This window comes from Arachis hypogaea, chromosome 1 (genome assembly GCF_003086295.3).
Source record: "Arachis hypogaea cultivar Tifrunner chromosome 1, arahy.Tifrunner.gnm2.J5K5, whole genome shotgun sequence".
NCBI lineage: Eukaryota > Viridiplantae > Streptophyta > Magnoliopsida > Fabales > Fabaceae > Arachis > Arachis hypogaea.
The window spans coordinates 104,414,917-104,440,334 of NC_092036.1; the positions used below are offsets into that span (position 1 = coordinate 104,414,917).

The 25,418-nt window shown below is 30.9% G+C and overlaps 2 protein-coding genes, 1 long non-coding RNA gene and 5 other non-coding genes across 10 annotated transcripts; all 8 read right to left on the reverse strand.

Annotated features, from left to right (window-relative positions):
- Positions 1 to 501: 501 nt before the first annotated feature.
- On the reverse strand, positions 502 to 3,286 carry LOC112706287 (inositol transporter 4-like). Its single transcript, XM_025757516.2, has 4 exons — positions 3,208 to 3,286; positions 2,216 to 2,829; positions 1,428 to 2,141; positions 502 to 1,339 (listed from the first exon to the last, which is right to left on the reverse strand). The coding sequence occupies exons 2-4, from the start codon at positions 2,753 to 2,755 to the stop codon at positions 842 to 844; spliced, it is 1,752 nt and encodes a 583-aa protein (XP_025613301.1). The 5' UTR covers positions 2,756 to 2,829; positions 3,208 to 3,286; the 3' UTR covers positions 502 to 841.
- Positions 3,287 to 17,231: 13,945 nt separating this feature from the next.
- Positions 17,232 to 19,041, reverse strand: LOC140177142 (uncharacterized). Its single transcript, XR_011868918.1, has 2 exons — positions 17,784 to 19,041; positions 17,232 to 17,679 (listed from the first exon to the last, which is right to left on the reverse strand). It is a non-coding gene; the product is annotated as an uncharacterized lncRNA (long non-coding RNA).
- LOC112714702 (small nucleolar RNA snoR31/Z110/Z27) lies at positions 17,361 to 17,455 on the reverse strand. Its single transcript, XR_003159330.1, has one exon. It is a non-coding gene; the product is annotated as a small nucleolar RNA snoR31/Z110/Z27 (small nucleolar RNA).
- Positions 17,754 to 17,844, reverse strand: LOC112714767 (small nucleolar RNA snoR31). The gene has a single exon (XR_003159349.1). It is a non-coding gene; the product is annotated as a small nucleolar RNA snoR31 (small nucleolar RNA).
- LOC112714888 (small nucleolar RNA snoR136) lies at positions 17,923 to 18,063 on the reverse strand. Its single transcript, XR_003159393.1, has one exon. It is a non-coding gene; the product is annotated as a small nucleolar RNA snoR136 (small nucleolar RNA).
- LOC112715575 (small nucleolar RNA SNORD25) lies at positions 18,138 to 18,221 on the reverse strand. Its single transcript, XR_003159845.1, has one exon. It is a non-coding gene; the product is annotated as a small nucleolar RNA SNORD25 (small nucleolar RNA).
- On the reverse strand, positions 18,469 to 18,553 carry LOC112715641 (small nucleolar RNA SNORD96 family). Its single transcript, XR_003159887.1, has one exon. It is a non-coding gene; the product is annotated as a small nucleolar RNA SNORD96 family (small nucleolar RNA).
- Positions 19,042 to 20,657: 1,616 nt separating the features above from the next.
- LOC112706296 (scarecrow-like protein 13) lies at positions 20,658 to 23,912 on the reverse strand. Of its 3 annotated transcripts, none has more exons than XM_025757527.2 (2): positions 23,245 to 23,912; positions 20,658 to 22,543 (listed from the first exon to the last, which is right to left on the reverse strand). In XM_025757527.2, the coding sequence occupies exon 2, from the start codon at positions 22,442 to 22,444 to the stop codon at positions 20,801 to 20,803; it is 1,644 nt and encodes a 547-aa protein (XP_025613312.1). In that variant the 5' UTR covers positions 22,445 to 22,543; positions 23,245 to 23,912; the 3' UTR covers positions 20,658 to 20,800. The 3 variants fall into 3 exon arrangements, with proteins under 3 accessions (XP_025613312.1, XP_025613332.1, XP_025613322.1); XM_025757547.3 differs by having other exon boundaries at positions 23,066 to 23,384; XM_025757537.3 differs by having other exon boundaries at positions 22,763 to 23,344.
- Between the last annotated feature and the right edge of the window lie 1,506 nt (positions 23,913 to 25,418).

The window sequence follows — 25,418 nt, forward strand, 5'->3', positions numbered from 1 at the left end:
TTACTTTAAATTTTTTTATTAAAATATTGTATTCTCTTTTTGTATGATCACTTTTTAATTTTATAATAAAAATATATAAAATAAATAAGAGGCTATTTTTTTTACATATTGATGATTGTTGTGTGAAATATGATTTTTTTTTCAAAGACAATAGTGATAGTGATATTTTATTTAACAGAAAAATAAATATAATATCTAAAAGTCAAAACAAGAAAAATAAAAAAAATTCTCAGATATTTACAAATGAGTAAATTATAAGAAAAAAACAATTATATAAAGACAATATTTTGTATTTTTTAATTATAAAAATAACTTCTCTGATCCGATGTTTTGTAATAATTTTTTTATTAAAAAGAAAACACAAAACCTTAGTATCAAATTGCAAAAAAAATTTTTGGACCGTAAATTGCAAAACATACAAAGACGTTAACCCACAGTTTAGATTTATTTTAGGGAATTTAACCTTAGTGGCCCAGTATAAAGAAAACAAAAATAAAAATATTCATACAACGTGCCTCTTTTTATTTAATACATTGGATACAAATCGACATACATGGATTGTATATTGCATAGATGGAGAAATTCTCTATTGCACTGACAACACCAGTCCTTTGGATTTTGAGTAGTTTTATTTCTCCGAAGGAAGAAGAGAACGCACGCACATGCAGCAATCATATTTATCTCCTTCTTTAATTTCTGTTCCTCGAAGAGAGGATCTTCCGAAAAGAATTCCTCGATCTATATGAAAGATAACTAACAGCTTCATCATATCATATGGTTTTATTAATTTAACCATCCACTGATGTGATCCATCAAAATGGTTATGGCGAATGAAATTTATTTAGTTACTAGTACTTGCTTTCTCTTCATTTGCTTTCTCTTCATCTGTCTTTGAATTGGTGCAATCGCAAGGGTTAAACCCTTTGTGAAGCAACTTCTCAACTTCTTCAAACTGAAGTCCTTTGGTTTCTGGTACCAATAGATAGATGGCAACAAGACTAATTGTAGAAAATCCAGCAAAGAGGAGGAATGTTCCTGCAGCTCCAAGTGCATGGATCAATGACAAAAATGTCAAACTCACTATCAGATTAGCACACCAGTTTGAAACTGCTGCTATGCCTCCACAAATTCCCCTGAATCTCAATGGATATATCTCTGAGTTCAAAACCCAAGGTACTGTTCCCATTCCTGGAGAGTATGCAAGGATATATAGTCCCAACACTATAACTGCTAATACTCCAATTTTGCTTGGACATCCGTCAGAAAACCACACGCGCTTCTGCTCACCACACACAGCTCTCACGTCCTTTGTTTCTGCCAGGCACGCTCCCGGAAGATGCTGCACCATGTTCATTGATTACGTTAGATTAGATTAGACACATACATTGATACATATATGTTGAAAGAGAAGAAATAACTGAACTTACATTGCCCCCAGTGCTGGCACAGAAGGCACATTCAGCTTTCAAACACTTCATGCAGTTCCATGAAGAGAAATTGGGAGCATCAAGATAAGCCTGGCATGTAGCGTTACCACCGAAACTGAGGGTGTCAACGTTGTCAATTGGAGGAGCAGTGGTAGCTGCCTGATAGAAAACTCCGGTGAGAGTGAGGAGGCAAACAATGATTGCGATAAGGGAGAGGAGCATGAGCTTTCTCCTTCCATATTTATCGATACAAAGCATGCTGAGGATAGATCCAACGGCGTTGAGACCAGATGTGACGAGGGAGAGTGCAAGTGCTGTTGATTTTGATGCAATGCCGGCAAACTGAACAATGGTTGGGCTGTAATACATGACGGTGTTGATACCAACGAATTGTTGAGCGACTTGAGCAGTCACGCCTGCATACAATCCTCTTCGGACAGCAACGTTGCTGAAAGCAGCTTTCATTTTCTCTCCAAGAGTTTGACCGATCAACCCTTCCTGTTGCTTCTCTTGTTCTAAGGCTTCTCTCATCGCGTTTATCTCCCCTTCAATCTCATCTGCATTATAAATCTTTTCTAGGATTTCCCTTGACTCCTTTTCTAACCCCTGGTTGTACAACCACCTGGGTGACTCTGGCAGGGTCAGCATTAAAACGAACTGAACCACTGCTGGAAGTCCGGCCACCCCAAGCATCCAACGCCACGTTCCAGGAGTCTGCATATTATGTTAAACAATTTAGTCAAATATATTAAATTATCTAATTATTATTAATTATTAAGTAGATATACCTTAGTGAACGCGAGGTTGATAAGGTAGGAGAGAAATTGGCCGAAGGTGATGAGGAGACCATTAATACACACGAGAGCTCCTCTAATGGCAGTTGGAGAGGCTTCTGAGATGTAGAGAGGAGAAGTCATAGAAGCTATGCCAACTCCAAAACCAACCAAAATTCTTCCAACAACGAGAACCCAAGGAACTGGGGCAATAGCCATGACAATTGCGCCAAGAAAAAAAACAATATCTGCTCCTAAGATAGAGATCTTTCGACCAAGCCTATCATTCATCCATCCACCAAGTGCGGCACCAATGATGGCACCCGCTACAGCCATACTTACAATAACTTCTTGCAACCATAATTTTTTATCAACTTCTACGAAATCCTCACGAATATAAAGCAAGGCTCCTGAGATAACACCGGTGTCGTAACCAAAGAGAAGACCTCCAATTCCGGCCGATAAAGCAAGGCGCATGATGTAGGGCGACCTGGTTGCTCTTCTCCAAAATTCCGTAAACTCTTGCTTACTTGCCGCCTCCGGCCCTCCTTCCATTCTTACTGATCACCTTAATTTAATATCAACCCTATTGATAATTTCTAGCTTACCTCTACCACTTGCACTCCACGCTGAAAACATTATTCCATCAATCATAATTATTAATTATATATTATTTTTTAAATTTCATACCTTATACGTACATTTTAAAAATGCTACTTAATTACTTTTCATAACATCATGCAAATTTTCAAGTTAAAGTGAAATTTGATCACAACGATAATTAGTATTATTATTCTGTGTAATAGCCTTTAAAGCCTAGTATATATCTATTCTTTTTTATTAGAGTATAATTTCATTCAAGAATTTATGTAAAGTTGAAAACAGAACAAGAAAACAATTAGAAATATATCTTATCATATTATATCATTGTTATTTATGTATAAAGAAAAAAGTACGATACGAAAAGATTAAGATAAACAATACAGATGAAACATGTTACTACGTACTTGTACTACAGAAAAAGCAGAGAGAAAATGAGCTTTGCTATGGAGACCACAGCACTCTGATATTAATTTTTCGTTGAATCTCTCTAATTTGTGTAATTGAGATCGATCTTATGTAGCAGACAGAGTCGTACGAGTTCTCTCAGTTGTGTGGTATTACGCTCCCTTTTGTCTCGGAAGTCCGAAGTTATTGTTTTATGTTGTTGGTTTAAAGTCTGTGTTTTCTCTCCTTTATATATAAATCTGCCACGTTAGTGGCAACTAATATATTCATATCTTTAACAAATAACAAAACACCAAAATTTGTCTATAGTCAATAATGAGCAAAAGTTGCCTTATTCAACTCTGTCTTAACCATAGATTGGTTTTCTTGACCCTATCCAATTTTTTGTTTTTTTTTTTCCATAAAAACTGATCTGTTCTTTCATGTATCTTAATAATCTTAACAATTTATAATCTAATTAAAGCTAAGTTGATAACTTCTCTAACAAAATAATAAAATAAAACAAAAGATTAAAATAAATAACTGTAAAATTTTGTTTTGGGAAAATTCCATTCTCCTCTTTTGAGAAATACTAAAATAATACTCTTTTTTTTTTATTTGTAAAATATACATTTTTTATAATTTTCACAAAAAAAATTAATCTATTTTAAATTTTTTATATTAACTAATGTTAAATTTATCCAATTTTTTAAAAAAAAAATAAATTATTTTTTACAAAAATATCCTTTAATAAAAATTTTATTTTTTTATCATTAAATTTTTCTTACCAAAATATTTTTTAATAAATTATTTTTTATTAATTAAATTATATTTTTATCGAAATATTTTTAAAAAAATTTTAATAATTAAATTTTTTTAAGATAACTTTCAATAATTTTTTAATTATTAAATTGTGATTTTATCAAAATTCTCGTTAACAATTATAGTTATATTATATTTTACTATTAATTTTTCGATATTAATACATATTACTTTAATATTAAATAAAAAATTTTACCATTGTTAATATATATAATATTTAATATATATTGATATTAAAAAATAATCTTACCAAAAAAAATTTAATGTTAAAATAATATATATTAATATCAAAAAATTAATAGTAAAATATAACTATAATATAATTCAATGATAAAAAATAAAATTTTTGCTGAAAGATATTTTTGTAAAAAATAATTTATTTTTTTTTAAAAATAGATAAAGTTAATATTAATTAACACAAAAAATTTAAAATAGATTAAAAAAGAGATATTTTAAAAGTTCTAAAAAAATGTATATTTTACAAATAAAAAATATTATTTTAACATTTTTTAGAAAAAAAAAGATAAATTTTCTTTTTTATATTAACCAATATATAAAAATCAAACCCTTCAAGTTATGTGATTTTACTTTTACTTTATTCGGAAAAACAAAATTGTGTTGGTGCCTGGTGGTACACTTTAAAGGAGACCCATGTTACTTTAATGTTTTGGTAATTTTCAAAAGTGGGAGTATAAGGAGCCAATGGAGTATTTATATGATGTGGATAATGGGATATAGGAATGTTCGATTCAGTAGAATATCAGATGTTTATTATTTCTGGTACTCGAATGGTTATTATGGATAGTATGGATGTATTGTGTTTGAGAAATTAGTAGTATTTTACTTTGAAGTTCATTTTTTAACTCATATTGAGATAAATAAATAACACATTATATACATTGTACAAATATTTCATTAGCTTCCTAACCAAATTCTTTTCAAAATATATTCTATTCATTTCTAACGACTAACCAACAGTTATTTAATTAATTCAGAACACGTTTCGGAGTGAATATTTACTTTAATAGTTTACACTAAAATTTTAAGTTGGTTTTTAATATTTTTCTTTCAAATAATCTTAAAAAAAATTTGAAAGATTAATTTTTTATCTTTTAGAATACTAAATAAATTAATCTTTAATAAAACAAAAACAAATGAATGACAAATCTATAATTTTTTTTAAAGAATCATAGATATCACTAAATTAAAAAAAAAAGCATGATTGACAAATTAAATTGTTAATATTTTTTCATCTAAACAAATTCTGTTTTCAGACAAAATAGTTATAATATTCACTTTAGTAGAATAACAATATCAAATTTAATAACAGAAATAACAATTCATTTTTAGTTTATGTTGTGAAAAACAACCGAAATTCAGATAAGAATTTATCTAACAGCAGAAGTATCAAAATAAAATTTTCACAATTTATATAATTAAATAGACAACTCCAAAGACATTCTAAATAATAAACATAATGGTAGAAATTAAATAATTAAATATCAAAATTTTTATTGTAAAAACCTCCAAAAAGAAAGACAAAAATTTACGGGACCTATTTCAATAAAATCTTTGATTATAAAAATAATAGGTACACTATCAATCTTTCTAATAGCACTAAGACATTTCAAAAATCAACAAAATACATCATCAAAATAGATAAAAACAACATAAACTCTCTACAAAGTGGGTATTTCAAATCAGACAAAAGAGACAATAATACAACTAGTATGTTATATCCTAATATTCATCTCTACATTAGAAATAACATACTAAAATTTCATAAAAAAAAATTGAACAAGTTTACCAATTTAATATGTGCAACATTGAATTGTCTTTTTTCCTTTTTCTTCTTTTTTTCGACACTGAACCTTTCCTCTCTCTCCTCTTCCGTTGCTTTTTTTTTTCTTTAAAAAATGAGAGATTTCAAACTTTCTCTCTTCTCTTAGTGTGGCTTAAAGACACTTTTTTTTTTCTTTTTATTATTTTTTGTTTTGTTTTAAAATGTGGGTTCCACTTGAGTTGGGGACTCACCAACAAATTGCTAATATTGCAAGTGTGAGGAGTGAGGAGTTTATAAGGAAGATCCATTAACTTAACACTTTAAGATTGAGTTGGATATGTTGTCTTCTCAACTTATGTTCTCTCATTTGGTTCCTCCCCAAAGTCTCCCCGGTGGTCGAGAGCTCCTCACGGTGGCCCAACAAGTGGTATCAGAGCCGATGGTTAGTCGGTCTGATAGTTCGGTCTGGTGGTTTAAGGAGTATTCAAGGTGAAGAATGCGTGGTCCGGACGGTGTGTCCCGCAATGTGATGGACGAATACTCAAATGTGTGGTGGATGAACTAGAAAGAGATGGAGTTGATGTTTGATGTAGAGGCTCACACTTGAGGGGAGAGATTATTAATGTTGCAAGTGTGAGAAGTGCATAAAGTTAGTCCCACATCAAGAAAACAAAGAAGAATGATGAGTTTATAAGATGAGAGACCCATTAGGTTAAACTTCATTTCTTCTTTTTCTTTCTCACATGCAAGACATTGCTGCGAACTTAACTTGAAATGACTAATAAGTAAAGTAGTAACAGGTTTAGAATTACTCATGTTAAACCTCTCTAAAACCTTCTCAATATACTTCTGCTACGACAACTACAATTTTCCATTCTTTATATCACGAGTGATACTCACGCTAAGTTTTTTTTTTTTTTTGCAAGATCCAAATCCTTTGTAGCAAAGGATCTATTCAAATCTTTCTTAAGACTTCAATTTTTTTAGTGTCATGACCAACAATCAATATGTCATCAACATAAAGTAAGAGAATTTCTTAACATACATACAACGATCAGAAGAAGTCTTACTATACACATGACCTTCTATGAAGGAATCAAACTTCGTGTACTACTGCATTGGCGCTTGCTTCAGCCTATATAAGTTATTCTTCAACTTGCATATAAGGTGCTCCTTTCCTTTAACCTCGAAACCCTATGATTGTTCTATATAAATTTCTTTATCTATGTCACCATGAAGGAACGCAGTCTTCACGTAAAGCTGCTCAACCTTTAAATTCAAGCTAACCATTAATCCAAGCACAACTCGAATAAAGGACATATTCACAACTGGAGAGAAAATCTCTTCAAAATGAATACATTTTTTCTGTTCAAAGCCTTTTACAACCAACCAAGCTTTGTACCTTCGTCATGAAGTATTTCATCTGCTTTCAATTTAAACACTCATTTGTTCTTGAATGCTCTCTTATCTTTTGGCAACATCACCAATTTAAATGTATTATTCTTATGCAATGATTTCATTTCTTGCATGGCCTTCAACCAATCTTTATTATGCTAATCAGACATAGCTTTCTGGTAGCTCTTTGACTCTCCAGTCTCAGTGTTCATCACATACTCATGGGAGAGTATCTCTAAGAAGGATGATGCTCTATAGTAGATCTTCTCAATTTATGCTCAACTGGTGGTTCAAGTAGAATTTCAATATCTGGCACCTCAGGTTGAAGTGCAAGTTCATCATGCAAATCATTACCATTATTATCAACTTGTACATCTCTCCCTTCAATAGGAGGTCTAATAAAAAGATCAGGTTCATCATCAGTAGAACATCTAATAGATATTATTAACTTATCTGTCTTCTCAAGATCTTTAATATTTTAGTCTTCAAAAAATATTACATCTCGACTCCTAATTATTTTCTTACTCACCGTATTCTATAATCTGTAACCAAAGTATTCGTGACTATAACCCATGAAGATAAACTACTTTGACTTTTCATCAAGTTTGGACCTTTTATCTCTTGAAATGTGAACAAAGACCCTACAACCAAATACTTGCAAGTGACTATAATAGACATCTTTCCTTCTCTAAAATTTCTCTGGAACATCATCATTTACTGGAACTGAAGGGGAAAGATTGATCAAATCTATTGTAGTACTCATCGCTTCAACTCAAAAGGATTTAGGCAACTTTGCATGAGAGAGCATACACCTGACTCTTTCATTGATAGTGCGATTCATTCTCTATGCAACTCCTTTATGTTGAGTAGTCTTAGGAGCCGTATTCTCAAGCTTGATCACATATCCTCTACAATACTCTTCAAACAGACTCTTGTATTCACTATCATTATCTGCTAAAAAATATTTCAATTTTTTTCTATTTTGCTTTCAACACTTGCATAAAAGTGTTTGAAGATATCGAACCCTGGTCTTTAGATTTCAAAACAAAAGTTCACACTTTTCGAGAATAATTATCAATAAAAATAACAAAGTATGATGCACTGTCTAGTGTTTTAGCATTCATATAGTACAAACATCAATGTGAAATAAATCTAGAACATATGATTTTCTATGAGATCCAGACCTATGAAATGATACTCTAACATGCTTTCCAAAAAAAAATAATAAGTACAAATATTCAAAGTTGTACTTTTCACTGGAAGTGAGTGTTTTTTGGCTAATACGCTTAGTCTAGTGACCAAGACACATATGCCACAAATCAGAGGAGGAATCATTAACTATATTCACCTCTTCTTTGCACAACTTTACTTGCAATCGATATAGAGTAGTGAGGCTATTGTCTTCTTTAGCAACAATGAGAGCCAGTTTGATAATCTTGTATTTTTCACTACCAAAAAAAGTACAATATTCCTCTTGATCCAATGCCTTCACTGAAATCATATTAAACCGCATATCTAGTGCATACCTAACATTTTTTAACTGCAACTTGCATCCCATGTTGGTTTCAAGCCACACATCACACATGCCAATGATATCAAACACTCCTTTATCTCCCAATTTGATCTTGTCAAAATTTTTAACAGTATAGAAAGTGAAAAATTCACGTCTCGGAGTGACATGACATGAGACATCAAAGTCCATAATTCAAGTGGAATCATCACAAGCAAGATTAACATAATTTTCATCATAGGTGATACGAACATCTTCATAAACAATTGTAGCAGTCTCTTTATCACTATCATTATCTTTGTCTTTGTTTCTTTTCCTTAATTGTTCTCTTTTCAAGAACTTACAATACCTCTTGATATGCTCCGGCTTGCCACAGTGGTGACAAATGAATTTCTTTCTTAACTTGTACTTTTCTCTTGTCTTGTTTCAACTCTCTGACCTGTCAGAACTGTGAGATTTTTTGCTTTGACTTCTCTCCTATGATTCTAAAACAAGTGTTTCTAAATGAGAGGAGGCATTAATCAAACTTTACTCTTTTCTTCTGACTTATTGATTCAACATGCTATCTTTAACCAATGCTAATGTCAACTTTTCTTTTGGAATTGAATTAGTTAATGTCACAACCAGAACTTTTCAACTATCAGGCAAAGAACTCAACAATAACAATGCTTGTAATTCATCATTTAAAGTGATGTCATTATTTGTCAGTTAGTTCACAGTCTCCCGAATTATGCTAAGTGTTCCGGCATTGATTTACCTTCAATGTATTTTTTATTAACTAGCTTCCGAATTAAGAATGCTTTGTTTTGCACATTCTTCCTCTCATATAACTCCTTCAATTTCTTCCATATCTTCTGGACATTAGTTTCAAAGTCAATATGTGAATACACGTTAAGATCGAGCCATTGTCTAATCAAAGCAACTGTCTTCTGATTTAACTTCTTCCATTTAGCATCGGATTTGGTATCTTTAGATTTATTCCCCTCCACAGGATCATACAAGTCCTTGCTGTACGACATATCTTTCATTAGAGTCTTCCAAGTCAAGTGATTTCTGGAATTCAATTTGACCATATTTATCCCTGGAATATTTTTCTCCATTTAATCAACACAGAAATAAACAACCAAAGCTCTATATATTACTTTGTTGGAAAAAAAAACTCGAGGTTCAATTAAGAATCTGCCTAACAATGGAAGCACTAAAATAATTTTTTCACAACATGTGCAATTAAATAGGCAACTCCAATGACACTCCAAGCAATAAATATAGTAGTAGAAATTAAATAATCAAACATTACAATTTTTATCATGAGAAAACTCCCAAAAAGAGGGACAAAAAATCTATGAGATCCAATCTAATAAAATCTTTCACTATCAAAATAATAGATACACTATCAGTCTTTCTAATAGCCTTAGGGCATCTCAACAATCAACAAAACACATCATTAAAACTGATAGAAACAATATAAACCTTCCACAAAGTGAGTATCCTAATATTCATCTCTACATCAGGAATAACATATTAATATTTCATAAAAAATAAAGCAAGTTCATCAATTTAATGTGTACAATATTAAACTGTTCTTATTTTCTTTTCTTCTCTTGTTGAAGCTGAACATCTCTTCTTCTTCTCTGTTGCTTTTTTTTACCTTTAAAAATGAAAAATTTCAAACTCTCTCTTTTTTCGTAGTGACTTAAAGCCATTATCTTTTTTATTATTATTTTTTATTTTAAAATGTGGATTCTACAATAGTTGAGGACCCATAAATAATTTATAATTCACACAGTATATGATCAATTATAGAGATATATGTTTTGGTGATTAATAATGTTGAGTGATATTGTGAAAGATATGCCACTATAAAGTTATTGGGGCAAAAATTAACAAGATATACAATTGATCGAAGGATTATTATATGTGTTTATAATACAGATCAAAAGTAATAAAATAATTATACAAATTTATTTTATAATTAAATTTTATTTTAATCAGATAGATAACATTCAAATATTTGAGTATGTTAATAAAAATAATTTTTTTTAAATGGTACAAAAGTACTATATATATTCACATCCGGATTAATTTTTATTGTAAGCTCTTTGAATAATGGATATCTTATTTAAATTAAAAAAAAAACTCTTTTCAACTTTTTACATGCTATAAATTTTTTTTTAAAAAATTATGCTCACATATTTATGTGTATGGAGATAGAGGAATAAAATTTCTTTTGTTACTTATTTCTTCTACTCTTGTTATATATCTATAATTTAATTGGGGAGTACTAGGTAGCCAAAAATTAATTACAATATAAAAATGTTATATAAAAATTCTTATTCTCTTGATAAGCAAATGAGATACGCCTTCTTATCAGTTACTCTCCTTATCATCTATCATTTTTCTGCGTGCTTGGAGTCATTAATGTTCTTTCCAAAATCAATTTCAGTTTCTTCCAAATTAAATTCCTAAAATTTCTCACTCACATTATTACCCATTAAAATGCAATTTTTCTGCACAAATTATGGAGGCTAAATTTAAAAATTTTAACAACTTCTAACGTACAACTCATATTTTACATATAAACTATTAGAAAATAAAAAGTAAAAGATAAGATATAAAAAAATTAAAAAATAAATTTTCAAAAATAATTATTTATTCATCATATTAAAATCAATAAATAAGCATACATATGAATATTAAATAAAAAATATTAAAATAATTAAAATCATGACCTATTAATACACATATGAGATCATTTAAAAAATACAATAAGACACATAGTTTAAAATTTGATAATATTAATTATAAAAATTTATTAATTATAGACATCATATGTATGAAATTATAAATATTATGAGTACAAAATTATGGATGTTATTAATATGAAATTATCAATGTTATGCATATTAATTTATAGATGTTATGAGTAAATTTATCAATTGAATAAATTAATTTAAGAATTTGACATTTTTTCAAATTCAATGATGAAAAAATTTAAAAACATCTGTGTTAATTTGATAGTTACTTATGCAATAACTAAAAAATAATGTGTATGGATGTAATATCTAATAAACATGAATTTAAATTTTAGATGTTAGTTTTATGTAATTATGGATGTTATGTATATGAGCTTATGAATGCTATGTGTATGAACTTAGTTAGTACAATATAAATATAGATGTACATAAACAAAAAATTAAATCAGTTTATTACCATACCTCATCAAAGTTAGTGTAATCTTTCATATTCTCGAAAATTGATTGACGGACAATAATCTCAGAGAAAAACTCTGCGTACAAGTAATTAGGGCTTGTAAGTATTACAAGTAAATTAAACTCTAACCCCCAAAATTCGCTGCAAGTGCTACATCCCTTACACGCGCTACATCCCTTCTTCTTCTCCTTTTTTTTTGATCGTTCTTTTCTCCTCCTTTCTCACTGGTTTGTTCTTCGTCGTTGACGTTAGTTCCTCCACATACTGTTACGGCACGTTTTCATTGCACATTCTTCTTCTTCTTGCTGCACGTTCTTCTTCCTCTTCCTCTTCTTCTTCTTCTTTTCTTTTGTTTCTTGCCTTCTCTTTCTCCTTCTTCATTTACGTGCTTTTTTCTCTGTTTTCTTTTTTCGTTATTCTCGATTTCTATTGTTTTTTGACATCAAACTCTGAAATCGTTTTTGAAGAAGAAGAAGTAGCAGAAGATGAGGAGGAGAAAGAGAAAGAGTTCTGAATTATGCATGATTTTGGGTGTATTTCTTAAATCCTTTGGGTGTATTTTCTGTAATCTTTTGGGTGTATTTCTATAATCGTTTGGGTGAATTCCTGTAACTGTTTGGGTGTATTTCTGTAATCTCTTGGGTGTATTTTATGTAATCGTTTGGGTGTATTTCTGTAATCTCTTGGGTGTATTTTATGTAATCGTTTGGGTGTATTTCTGTAATGCCTGCCATTTTTTCTGAAATGAAAAATACACCCATAGATATAAGTAAGATACACCCATAGATATGAGTCAGATACACCCATAGATATCACTCAAATACACCCAAATGATTACAGAAATACACCCAAAGGATTACAGAAAATACACCCAAACGGTTACAAGAATTCACCCAAACGATTATAGGAATACACCCAAAGGGTTACAGAAAATACACCCAAAAGATTTAAGAAAATACACCCAAAATTCGTTGAAGTACATCTTATGCATAATTCAGAACTCTTTCTCTTTCTCCTCCTCATCTTTTGCTGCTTCTTCTTCTTCAAAAATGATTTTACCATGAAAAATCGAAAAAAAAAACGAGAAAACAGAGAGAAAAGACGTAAATGAAGAAGAAGAAGAAGAAGAGGAAAACGAGGAAGAAGAACGTGCAGAAACGAAAGAAAAGAAGAAGAAGAAGAGTAAGAAGAAGAAGAACGTGCAGCAAGAAGAAGAAGAAGAATTTCAGAAACCATGAAAATCGAAAAAAAAAACGAAGAAGAAGAAGAAGAAGAAGAAGAAGAAGAAGAAGATGAAGAGGAAGAGGAAGAGGAAGAGGAAGAAGAAGAAGACGAAGACGAAGATGAAGAAGAAGAAAAAGAGAAGAAGAAGAAGAAGAAGAAGACGAAGAGGAACCGTTTGAGTGGGGCGCGTGTAGTTACGCTCCATTCAAAATGAGTTAATGCGCGTGTTAATGAAGTTTGGACTGATAACTTGTAAAACTTATACGGCCTTTTTACTTGTATGTGTAGCAGGCCCCATAATCTCATCGGGTGAGTTTGTCTGTTGTTCAAGTTATTCTTCGACTCCTTCTTGTAAATTTCCTTGTCCTATTCCAATTGTGCTTGTAATTGAAATAGAGTTGTGATTTTTAGTTGGAGGGAATAAATAACCTTCATGATCCAAATTAACAATGAAAAATCTATTAAACCAAGCTTTTATATTTGTCAACGTTTGTCATAATAATTGAGTTAAAGGAAATAAAAGTTAATTATAATTAAAATCATTTAATTAATATTATTACCGTTTTTAATTGTTATTAGTGATTATTGTATTCTTAAATCTAAGATTTGAACCTCTCTCCAAATATGTTATTCTGTTGGTGTCTATTTATTAAGTATGGGAGAGAGAATCATATGACATTATAACATTTAAATTATAAAAGGAAATATTAAATAGTGATTACAAGAATATCTAATAGTTAAGAATATGATATTATAATTAATATCATTAATAAGTGGGACTGATAAGAATATGATAAATAGATTGATAAGAGAGTGAGATAGAAAATTAAAATATTATTAAGTTATATAAATGAAGTAAATTATGAAAAGTTTTGGTTAATTATGGCTGAAAATTTTTTGTTATCAAATTTTTTTCAATTTAATTTTGATACACGGTCAATATAAAATTATTTTACACGGGTATTTAACTACATAACACCGCATTAGTAAAAATAAATACTTTTTACATTGATTGCATGAATGGTCATAAAAAATGATTGTGATTGCACGACTATGTAAAACATTTTGTACTATCAATGCATAAAAACCAAACTCGTATATGTATAATATGAGATTTGTTACTAATTTCAAATTTGAATCTCAATTCAAATTTAAATTATATTTTGTTATTTTAAATTTAAAATTTTCAAATTTTATGAATCATATTACATCTTAACTTAAAATAGAATCAATTGTGATCTCATCCAAACTTAATTAGAATTTAAATTTAAAAATAGAATAATTAATTATTTTTAATTTTTATTTAATATTCTCAATTATCATATTATTATTATATTTTTAGTACTAGCAAAGAATATAATAATATTCTATTTGAATTAATATAATTATTTATTTTATTAAATTAAAATAATAATTAAATAATTTTTTAATAAAAATTAGAATATTTGTTAGTGTGTGATTCTATAGGTTCAATACTAAGCAAGTAGTAAATTAGTCATACTTAATTTACTAATTAAGGTTGGTGTCTAACAACACTTTTCAATGACCCGATGGTATGAAATAATATATTTTTACTAAGAATTGGAGAAGAACAAAGTATTAGGCGTGTTCAAATCCAAACCGATCCAAATTAAACCGTTCATCTAACCCAATCTAAACCGAAAACCAATTAAAACCGCATTAATTCGAATTCGATTGGATTCAATCTTTTGCAAATTGTTGGACGGATCGGATTTTAGATCTACTTTTCATAACTGATCAAATCCAATCAAACCGCACAATGTGCTATAATATTATTATTTTATTATTATATTCACAATTATACTTATAACAAGTTTAATTTGTTATATATTTTTATATTATTCATGTATTATTATTATTAATAAATATTTTATGTTCAAAATATGATTTATTTATTTATTATTTATTTTAACTAACTTATAATTTTATTTCTTTTATTATGATATCATTGGCTTTTTAAAATATTGTTGAGACTTGTTATGTCATTGTTGATTATTTAAAATGTGATGTTGTGACTTGTTATATGTATTTAATTTTCTTAATTTACAAAACCGCAAATCTAATCAATGCAAACTGCTTGAAATCAGATATGATCGGATTGGGTTTTTTAAAAAAATTATCCAATTCAAACAGCACTGCAAGTGAAATTAGTGTTCGGATCGAATGAGTTTTTGACTCAACCAATCCAAATTGCACTGCAAACACCCCTACAAAGTATAATTCCTTTTATCTTTTCAACCATTGGTCCTTAGAGTATGAATTAGTTGTCAAACTCTAACTTATTACTATTATTATAATGAATCATGAATGACCTAAAAAAACTCATTTCTTCATTCATTCAATCTAATTTACCAAGATATTATTTATCTCGGTCATTATAATCATAGAACTCAAACTCTTTATCGTAGTTGATGAATTTCTTATCGACTAAATTATTAATTCTACAAGAATTTAAATGATAGTCAATATCTATTCAATTAGAACACTATGACATTAAATGTCTGAAATCAAAATATAATAAATACATTATTAATTACCATGCAATTGTAGGTCAAAAAAGCTCTATTATTATGTTCATTTAAAGAATATCCTCAACAAATATAAATTAATTATAACAATTAGAAATTCTAAAAATGGTCAGTTCAATAATCATATATATCTATATGCACCATATATATATATATATATATATATATATATATATATATATATATATATAATTTAATAAATAAAATTTATTAATGTTCATCCTATAAAAATACATATCCAAATTATTAATATCCTTTTTAATAATTCTATAACCTAAAACAATTTATATTAAATTATAAAAGATTTATCTTATATTGTAATATCACTATCATGATAAATTTTTAAATTTAATCAATGACTTTATTGTATTAACTCTTTAATAATAATAATAATAATAATCACAAATTATTTAACACGTAATAAATTAAATTATAATTATACTATTTATTCTTAACAATCTCCTACTTATACAAAAGCTAATCATAATAAATTAAATCTTGAAAATACTGTTATACCAATAATTTGCAAAATTAACCATTATGTGAATAACAAATATTAAAGTAATATCATAAGCATAGATTTGATTTTCATCATTTTAAAGCTAGTAAATAAAAAACTTATGTACTCATTATACTTGTAGACTTTTAAAATATGTAAAATGAAACTTTTTAAAAATAAATTTTATTTATTAAAATTAAAATTTTTTATATAATCTCATAAATTAATTAATTTTTAAATTTAAATCTTACACTAATAACAAATATAATTTTATTTATACTTATAAAAAATAATTTTTAATTTAATATATCATATATAAATGTTATAATTTTAAAAAAATAAAAATTTTACTAAATTAAATCTAAACTTGTCCACTTGCAGCTATATTTGGTTAGTGCCTTCGACTCATTTCTTGTTATCTAAATCATAAATAGCGAACTTATGTGGCTGTAACAAATCGTGGTCTATGGTCATCTGAATATTGGTGGTTGAACAGAGAAATAAATCTCCTCTCAATTTTATGTTACAATCGAAGAAATAAAGTATGATTTATAATTCTTCAAAATTGACATCCATTTTAGGTTATACTTTCTAATTTTTGAAGGTCAAATTTGTCGGTTCCATTCAATATAGCTTGAGATCATACTTACTTTGATCCAGAATCATAATTCCATTCAATATAGCTTGAGATCATACTTGGGTTAAACTTTGATCCAGAATCATGTACTGCAAGTTATCGTACATACATTTTGTTCTCTGGTTTACCTAAAAAATCCTATTTTGCAAAATAGGTTCCGAATTGATAATCCTAGCTCAGTATAAAGCCTTAACAACATACAGCAAAAAATTCACTTTTTTAATTAGGAGGCAGTTAGGAAAATGGTGTAAAAGACAGTTATAGAGTGTACCGTTTGTTTTAAAACTTAAAAAAATTTGAGACCCTCCAATTTTTTAAATACAAATTAGAGAGTTGCCAAAATTTAAATTTTCTCTTCCTCACTAATCGGTCCGGTCCAATTAATAGGATTAATTTTTTTTACAAAGATATCGAATGATCCAATTTCTTCATCTCATGCATAAAAAAAACCATCTCTAATCCATGTCTAGCACCACATTTTTCACAACAATTACATTCATACTTCCCATATCCAAAAAAATGAGCCCAAAAAATTTACCAAAAACACATCATCAGCGATGGAAATTTCTTTCTCATCCACAGCAATTTGCTGTGTAGGAAGGTGTCCTAAGATTATTTCCACTTTCATCACCTGATGTGAAGTTGGAAACCACAGACAAATGAATATGAAAAATACTAACAAAAGAAAGTGAGATTGAACAAATTCATACAGCAACATGGTTTTATCAAAACTCTTTCTCAGTTATATGATCCAACAATATAATATTTTTAAAAGGACGTTATCATGGAAATTTATTTCTAATTCACAGCAAATTACAGTGTAGGTAGGTGTCGTAAGATCACTTCCACTTTCACGAACTGAACTGAGATAAGATATTATTTAAAATCAGATAATTTTGTTGAAAATGAGATCTAGCATAAAAAACAGAAAAGCTAGGTAGATTCAGAAGCATATTGATTAGTTTACCATCACTCTTAAAGAACTCAGATCAAGTGTTGGATTATGTATTTTGCTTCATCCTTACCTACCAGAATTAAGATATTAAATGTGCAAAATAATACTGAAACTTGAGAAACACAAAAACCTCAACTTTTAAACACACAAGAGATTTAGTTCCCCGACGTCCTAATGGAGCATCAAAATTGCAACCCAGGATAGCGAGGGGAACACACATCTCGGCTCCAAACATAAACTGCGATGCACAATGAAATAGTACATGCCAAATTTCATTTTAATTTGAAGCCCTTCAATCAGTAATTAACAACCAATTAACAATAATAAAAATACAAGAAATAAAAGTGAAAAACAGATTCTCCAAGAGGAAACTCAGTCCCTTAGATGTTCATTAATGTTTGCGATCATAACCGCAAATCATTACAGGTCTGTAGGCTCATCATAGTAAAGATAAGTGAATAAAAGAATATGAAAATGACAAGGTATGAATGAAATGTAGCTGCTCCAGTGTTCTCCCAAAAGCAGAGGGCTCTGGGAGTGATATAGAAGAACAACACAATGAATGTTGCTTCGAGGGAACGAATCGAATGGGAATTGAAGAGGTCCACATCGACTAGATAGCGAAGCATAATGAATTTAACATAATTAAGGTTGCAATTGCAGAAGACGGTAGTTGGTAACTCAGGATTTTGAAAATGAGCCTCAGAATTGCAGAATGATAACATCAAAGACAATTTCAGTCCCGAAAGATGGTATTTGGTGTTTGATATCATCATTGGCATCATTTTTCACAGAGAAAAGAAAGTTAATAGAGAAAAGAAGATAAGAGAATGGAGAATGTTAGTCTCATGGCCAGTCCCAAGAAGTAATGGCAGCAACGCCGCTCTACAAGGCGATGGAATATGAGACTCGCATCGACGGAGGAGCTCACCCGATTAAGGGGAGGACCATCAACGTCGACGAACATTGCTAAGTGACGTTGACTAGGGATTATGCAAACACACAAATCAATTTGCCCCCTTTCTAGTTAGGGATTTTCGCAAATCCCCCGTCACCGAAAACGAAAACATTTAAATGAGTTCGGCTCTTACAAAAACTAAACTTGTATGGAAGTGGAAGTGGAACCGGAAGCTGAGGCGGATCTGAAGCTGCGGAAACCCTAGACGAGCTGCTCTGATTCACTTGCTGCTAAGATAGATGAGAGTGGGAGACCCATAAAGCACTTCTTATAGAGAGACAGAGCGGGAGTAGTGTGGTCGCCGCTATTCACAAATTAGGTTTTTCTGAGAACCCTGACAACTTAACCACTATGACTCAACTGGGCTTCTTTAGTATAAGCCCATATTCTATGTCTTTGAAGCTATACGGATTCCCCTGATCCAAATAAGCGTTTACCATTTTACAATATGGCCCAGTACCACTACCAACTATGTTAAGAACCTAATTTAAGACAAAAAAAGACCCCTGTCCAAAAAAAAAAAAGACATAAGACCCAAATAATGAAGGCATTTATTTAAATAAAAATACTAAAACTATTTTTTATGATGAGCCTCGTGTTAAAAGTATGATTTGTTTGTTTAGTCATATTTTAAAAAAAATAATACTTTATAATATATCAAAATCAACCTCCATAATTTATAAAAAAATATTTTCACATGAAAACCGATGTAAAATCTTTCACCAATAATGAATTAGGATATATTTTTCCTTTTTGAGCCAAAACAACAAGGTTGTGTTTGTTTACTGAGATAGAGACAAATTATGTTTGACATATGAGATGTGAACAAAAATATTATATCCAGAAACATTAAATTAGTGTATTTTGTATCCATCCTGATAAAAAAAACACAAAGACATTATTAAATAACACAACTTATTTTTTATTTTTTTTTATTATTTTTGTTAATTTTTTATAATTATATTTTTTATTATTTTTTTTAATTTTTTTAAATAAAAAAAATAATAAAAAATATAATTATAAAAAATTAACAAAAATAATGAAAAAAATAAAAAATAAGTTGTGTTATTTGATAATGTCTTTGTATTCTTTTTATCAGGATGGATACAAAATATGAGTCGAAGCAATAACAAGAATATTTCTAATGGAATATCTTTCACAATCCCTGGAGAGATAGTTCACTAATAGACCGAAGGATAAGTAATTCGACTCATTCACATCCAAATCATGAATGTTTGGAATCCATATTATGCAAGGAGACATTGCTTTTGCTAATTCGAATTGAAGGGTGATATAAAATCGGTCTATTTCCGGCATCATATCCATAGTTAGCGCATTCATCATAGTTAGAAGCTCCAGCTCCGTATCAAGGTCACGATCGATATCGTCACTATCATCAATATCGTCACTATCATCAAAAAGAAAACTCTTAGACTTATTATCCAGGAACTTGTGCAGAAATACTGTAATGAAAGGAACATAGGAGTTTGTCGCTAGGTATTTGACTAAATAGGATCGTCCAGTTCCTATAAAACCTATCACTAAAATACCCCTGGGGTAGGGCTAAAAAAAATAAAAATAAATTAAATTTTCATAATTTATTCTAATTTATTACTAAACAAAATATAAAAACAAAGTGTTTTATCTTGTCCTCTCATAAACAAACGGAGCTCAAGAGTTTGGGATGTCGTGGAAAGCCTTCCAGTTCAAGAATTTGAAGCGCTCTATATAGTAGCTTCAAATTAATAAAGAACGAGGTAAAGCAGGTTCGAAGGCGCCATTTTGGAACGGATCAAACGCAAGGGTCTTGATGTTTATGTTAAAGAATCAAGAAAGACAGGGACGCACATATATAAATTCATCCTTAGCATATGCACATATTTCTTCTCAGACAAACACGCACGCTTATTTTGTAGGACATCCTTATGTTTAGCAGCTAATGCAGATTCGAATAATAGTATTGACATTTAGGGTTATTTTATGGCTCAAAAGGGTACATACTACATACTACATACATATTGGAACATTGCTAAACCGAAAAAATCAATGCTAAACTGAAGAGAGTCAGCACTCAGCACCAAGCTGAAGAAGTAACCATAGCTCTCCTCATCCATCCTAGATAGAGAGCATCATCTCTCTGCTCAACCCTATAATTTCCATTGAATTCTTTCAACATGTTCCGGACAGCAGCCACCACAGAAGGACTCAACGGCCATTGTCTGAAACCAGCCATGGAGAATCTCATTCTCCACTTTCCTAGAAGTTCATGCCTCTCAACCCTCTCCACCCCCTCGCAAGCGACCATGTTTACTATGTCCCGCGCCACACAGTGCTGCTCCGCATTCAGCCTTTTCCTGTCATCTCTCGGGCACCCGGCATCTATTGATTCAAACATGGCAGTGTAGTAATCCATTATCTCAACAAACCTGTTGAAGAAAGACGAAGTGTTGGTATTGGATTCTTGCTCAACAAGTGTCACAACCTTGGGAGACAAGCTCTTAACCAATCTCAACAATCTGTCCCTGTGATTCTCCGTGCTTACACTCTCATCCTGCATGTGATGCAGAACATAAGGAAAATTTACAGCCAGAGCTTCCCCGGCTCGAATAACTATATTTGTTCTTTCAACTTGGCTGCCACACATTGCAGCAATGTGAAACTCCAATGGCACTCCGCAAGACCTGGCGAAATCCGAGAGCCGTTGTCCAACAATCTCAAGTCCTCCGCCGCGAGCATGAATGGATTGGGAATCATCGACGGCGGTTATGCGAATGGACGGCGGTCCACCTGGCCTATGTGCAAGAGCTTGAATAAGTAAAAGCCACTGTGTGCCCTGTGTGATTTGGAAATCGAGTATATGAATCATGGACTCAGTTGCCATTGCTTCTAAGATGACTGCGTTTGCAGCTACATAAGCAAACTTCCAAAATGGGCAAATCTGATACAATATGTGCATGTAACTCATAAGTTCTTTGCTTGTTGGTTGTTCACACTTTAAGGATTTGTATATCATACTCCCAGATGACTCCAATCTTGCTCTTAGCCCCTCCAACAAGTAAGCACCTAGCCTCTGCAATGGTTCCCCATAAACTGATACCATCTTCCCCAACACATTATCCATCCAACCAATTGCTGTGGCTATATCATCATCAGACACGGCCTGCGCGCATCGAACCAGCACATCTCTCAGCTCTAACTTTGGAATCATCTGCACAATCTGATCCCAATCATATTCAATTGTTGGAGAGGCTGTGGTGAGGCCACCTTGGACACAGTTGTTGTCATAACTGTCAGCAGCATCTGATTCATTAGGCTCCAACAACGAAATCTCGAGTTCTCTGAGCTTGTGCTTCCATTCATTCCCATCATCAACGCTAGAGTAAGGCGAGCCATAGGTGTTGTCGGATGAGTGGTGGTTATCTGAATAGCATGACTGAGAGACTTGTGGGGAAAATGGACTCCTATTTGAAGATAATCCACTGGCATAGGAAGGGGAATCAGTTTCACAACCTATGAGCTCAGTGGTTGCTGGGGATGATTCCAGGGTAAAGTATTGATCCTTGCAGGATTCAAAAGAAACAGTGGCTCCCTTCATCATATTATCATGGTGGATACTGTGGCATAGATTGCTTTGTAGCATTTGATACATGCTTTGCACAGGTTGGTGGTAGAATCGGATACCAGCTTGGCTTGGATGTCTCTTAGATATTTGCATGTACAAAATTGTTTAATTTACTCAGCCAGACAAGAAGTGAAGGCTCTTAAATAGTGGTGTCTAGCGCTAATTCACAAATATATTGACGAAAAGTTTGATCTGCATAATAAGAGAAGAGAGAAAATGAATTAAAATTTCATAAAAAATCAAGATCTAATGATGAAGATATGTCATGAAAAGCAAGTAGAAACTCAGAAAAATGATGAAAATCTACAAAAGAATCCAGAGTCACAAATCAATCCGTGAAATAAATAAAGAAATTAGAAATACATAATGAAAAACATGGAAGATCCACTAGTAATCCTGATCTAAACATACCCTCTACCAGGCTGAAACTGAATTGGGGAAAGTCTTAGAAGAAAAGGACACATAGATGACCACAAGAATCCTATATGGAAGTAGTTACAATTCTTTCTGGGTAATTTCAGAATTTGAATAACCAAATTAAAGGGATATTAGCTATCAAGTAGTAAGAGGTAAAATCCTCCAACCAATCAAAAAGTAAGAGACAAAAATAGCAATTTATCTATTCATATTCCTGAGAAATATGGTTTAACTTTTAGCTTTGAAGTTCCAACTTCCAAGATGGCCAAGTTTTCAGGGAAATGATGATTAGTCTACCTCAAAACTACGGAAAAATGTTTGCTTGAGTTGGTAATTTGAAAAGTTGAATAAGTGGAGAGCATAGGACGGCAAATAAGACCCGCAAATAAAAGAATTTTCAAAACATACTCAATTATCCAACGCATAGAGACCAATAGAGAAAGAAACAGAAATGAGAAATCCATGTAGCAGTGTACCTCAGTGTGGTAGTTGGAAGTTGTGGTGACAGAGGGCAGAGATGAGAGGGAGGAACCTGATTGCTTTCTTCTTTTCTCAAAGGCTTATTATTGTTAGGTTGCGTGTTATGACTTGTAGCTATAGCTTATAGCGGGATACCGCGTTATACATACCATTTATTAATATTATTAATAGAGAGTGAGAAAAAAACATGCACGTTGCAGAAATAGAATAACTAATTAATAACCACTCGGTTTGGTTGAACGCTGCAAGCAATATCTGACTAGTGACTCTCTTGGAAGCAACTAGGAAACCACATTATGAGCTTATCTCATCTCCAAATTAAAGGGCTCACTAGCTACTGCTTCAGTTCCAACTTACCTTTCCGCTAAAACTATTCTTATCTTTTCACTTTCATATTTTTATTGGATTGGGCAAAAGAATTTATGGAAGTGAGGCGGCTGCACTCATTACTCATTAGAAGACTTAGAAGCACATGCGAGAACTTCCATGGCCAGCAATTCTATTTTTTTATTATTAAAAGTGCAAACTATCTTTGGGACTCATGTCGATCACCGCCCACCAACTGCAACAAAGTTGTCTGGCTTCTCCAACTTTACTTAATAAAACAATATTAAATAAGTTTGTCATCACTCTCACATGTTAAGTATATGCAAATTATTAGCTTAGTTATCAATTCAACTATATATCCCTTAAAAACAGTAGAGTATTCAGTTTTTTATTATAATAATTAAAAAAATAAAATAAATACATTTAAAAATTACGAATAAATTTAATATTTTTTTAAAATTAAATACATATTTAAAATATAAACTAAATAAAATTAAAATTTAAAATTAAAATTTTAAATTTTAATTAAAAAATTAAATTAATTAAAATTCAAAATTTGATTTTAAAATTCTAAAATAAATCTTAAACCACTTAATTATTAATTAATACCATAGAAAACCTTGAAGGAAGCAGAACAGTCACATTCACCACCTATCATAAATTCAGAGGCGCACGCCGTCCGTGGTTCGTCATACTCTGCCGCCGTTCATTCGCGCTACCTTTCTCCTCGGCGCTCATCCTCGACGCAGCCTTCATCCTCCTCGGCGCTCATCCACAACACCGCCTTCCTCCTCCTCGGCGCCCATCCACAAAGCCGCCTTTCTCTTCTTCGGCACTCATCTTCGTCGCTACCTTCCTCCTCTTCGTCGCCGTTCGTCTGCGCCAAAAACATACCTAAGGTTTGGATGGATTTCTGTTCATAGAGTTTTTCTTTGCGCATTCTCTTACACCATTGCTTTTCTTATCATTCTATATAATATTCTTTTTTTAATTAAAAATCGATTAAAATGGCTTGAAGAGATTCTCATATATATTGCAATGCTAAATTATGTTTGCATGTGCAATTTATGTATTTTGAAAGTGTTTACGTTTTTCACTGAGTTTTGGATGTGTTTACGTGAGTTTTAGTTGTTTGTAAGAGAATATTATGTGAATTTTACTGCTGTTTGATTATTCTATCCTGGTACTTGTGTTGAGGATTAATTTGTTTTTATTGGTGATTTTTGTTGATTATTAGTTATTTGGTGTGCAAACTTGTAATTTAGGTTGTGTAAACATATAATTTTGTATGTGTAATATTATAAATTTTGGGATGTGTAATAGAAATAAATTTGAAGCATCGTCTTCAAGTTCTTAAAGTGGAGTTATTACTACAACTACTAATCAGTGTTTTAGCTTGTTTGTACAGTGTGTCTAATTTGTTAATTGTTCATTTGTTGTATATAAATTATACTTGGTTATAGCAGATAAATTTTTTTTCAAACGTTAACTAGATTGACTTGCAACACATCTAAAATAATATTTCATCTTTTAAATTGGTTCCTATACACATCTAAAACTCATTTGAATCAATGAACCTAACATTTATAACTAAGAGAGGTTTCTGGTGTTTAAAATTGCGGTGGCTAAAGATGACTTTTTATTGACCAACAAATGCTTTGTCCACATCTGGTGCTGGACAATGCAAGAAAAATGTTAGGACCAAGGGTAAAAGAATAAGTGCATGCCAAAAACTGTTTTTTGTTTATGTGGGCCATTAATTCATTATTGGATCATGGCTCTTGTTTTTGATAAGTTTTGTTTATTTTTTTAAAATCGTATAATAATATGTAATTCACGTTCA

Excerpts from the sequence above, each read along its gene's own strand:
- LOC112706287 (XM_025757516.2), bottom strand. The coding sequence starts at position 2,755 with ATGGAAGGAGGGCCGGAGGCGGCAAGTAAGCAAGAGTTTACGGAATTT. Across the intron at positions 2,142-2,215 it reads TCAACCTCGCGTTCACTAAG|ACTCCTGGAACGTGGCGTTG; the intron begins GTATATCTACTT and ends CATAATATGCAG. Across the intron at positions 1,340-1,427 it reads GTGCCAGCACTGGGGGCAAT|CATCTTCCGGGAGCGTGCCT; the intron begins GTAAGTTCAGTT and ends AACATGGTGCAG.
- LOC112706296 (XM_025757527.2), bottom strand. The coding sequence starts at position 22,444 with ATGCAAATATCTAAGAGACATCCAAGCCAAGCTGGTATCCGATTCTAC.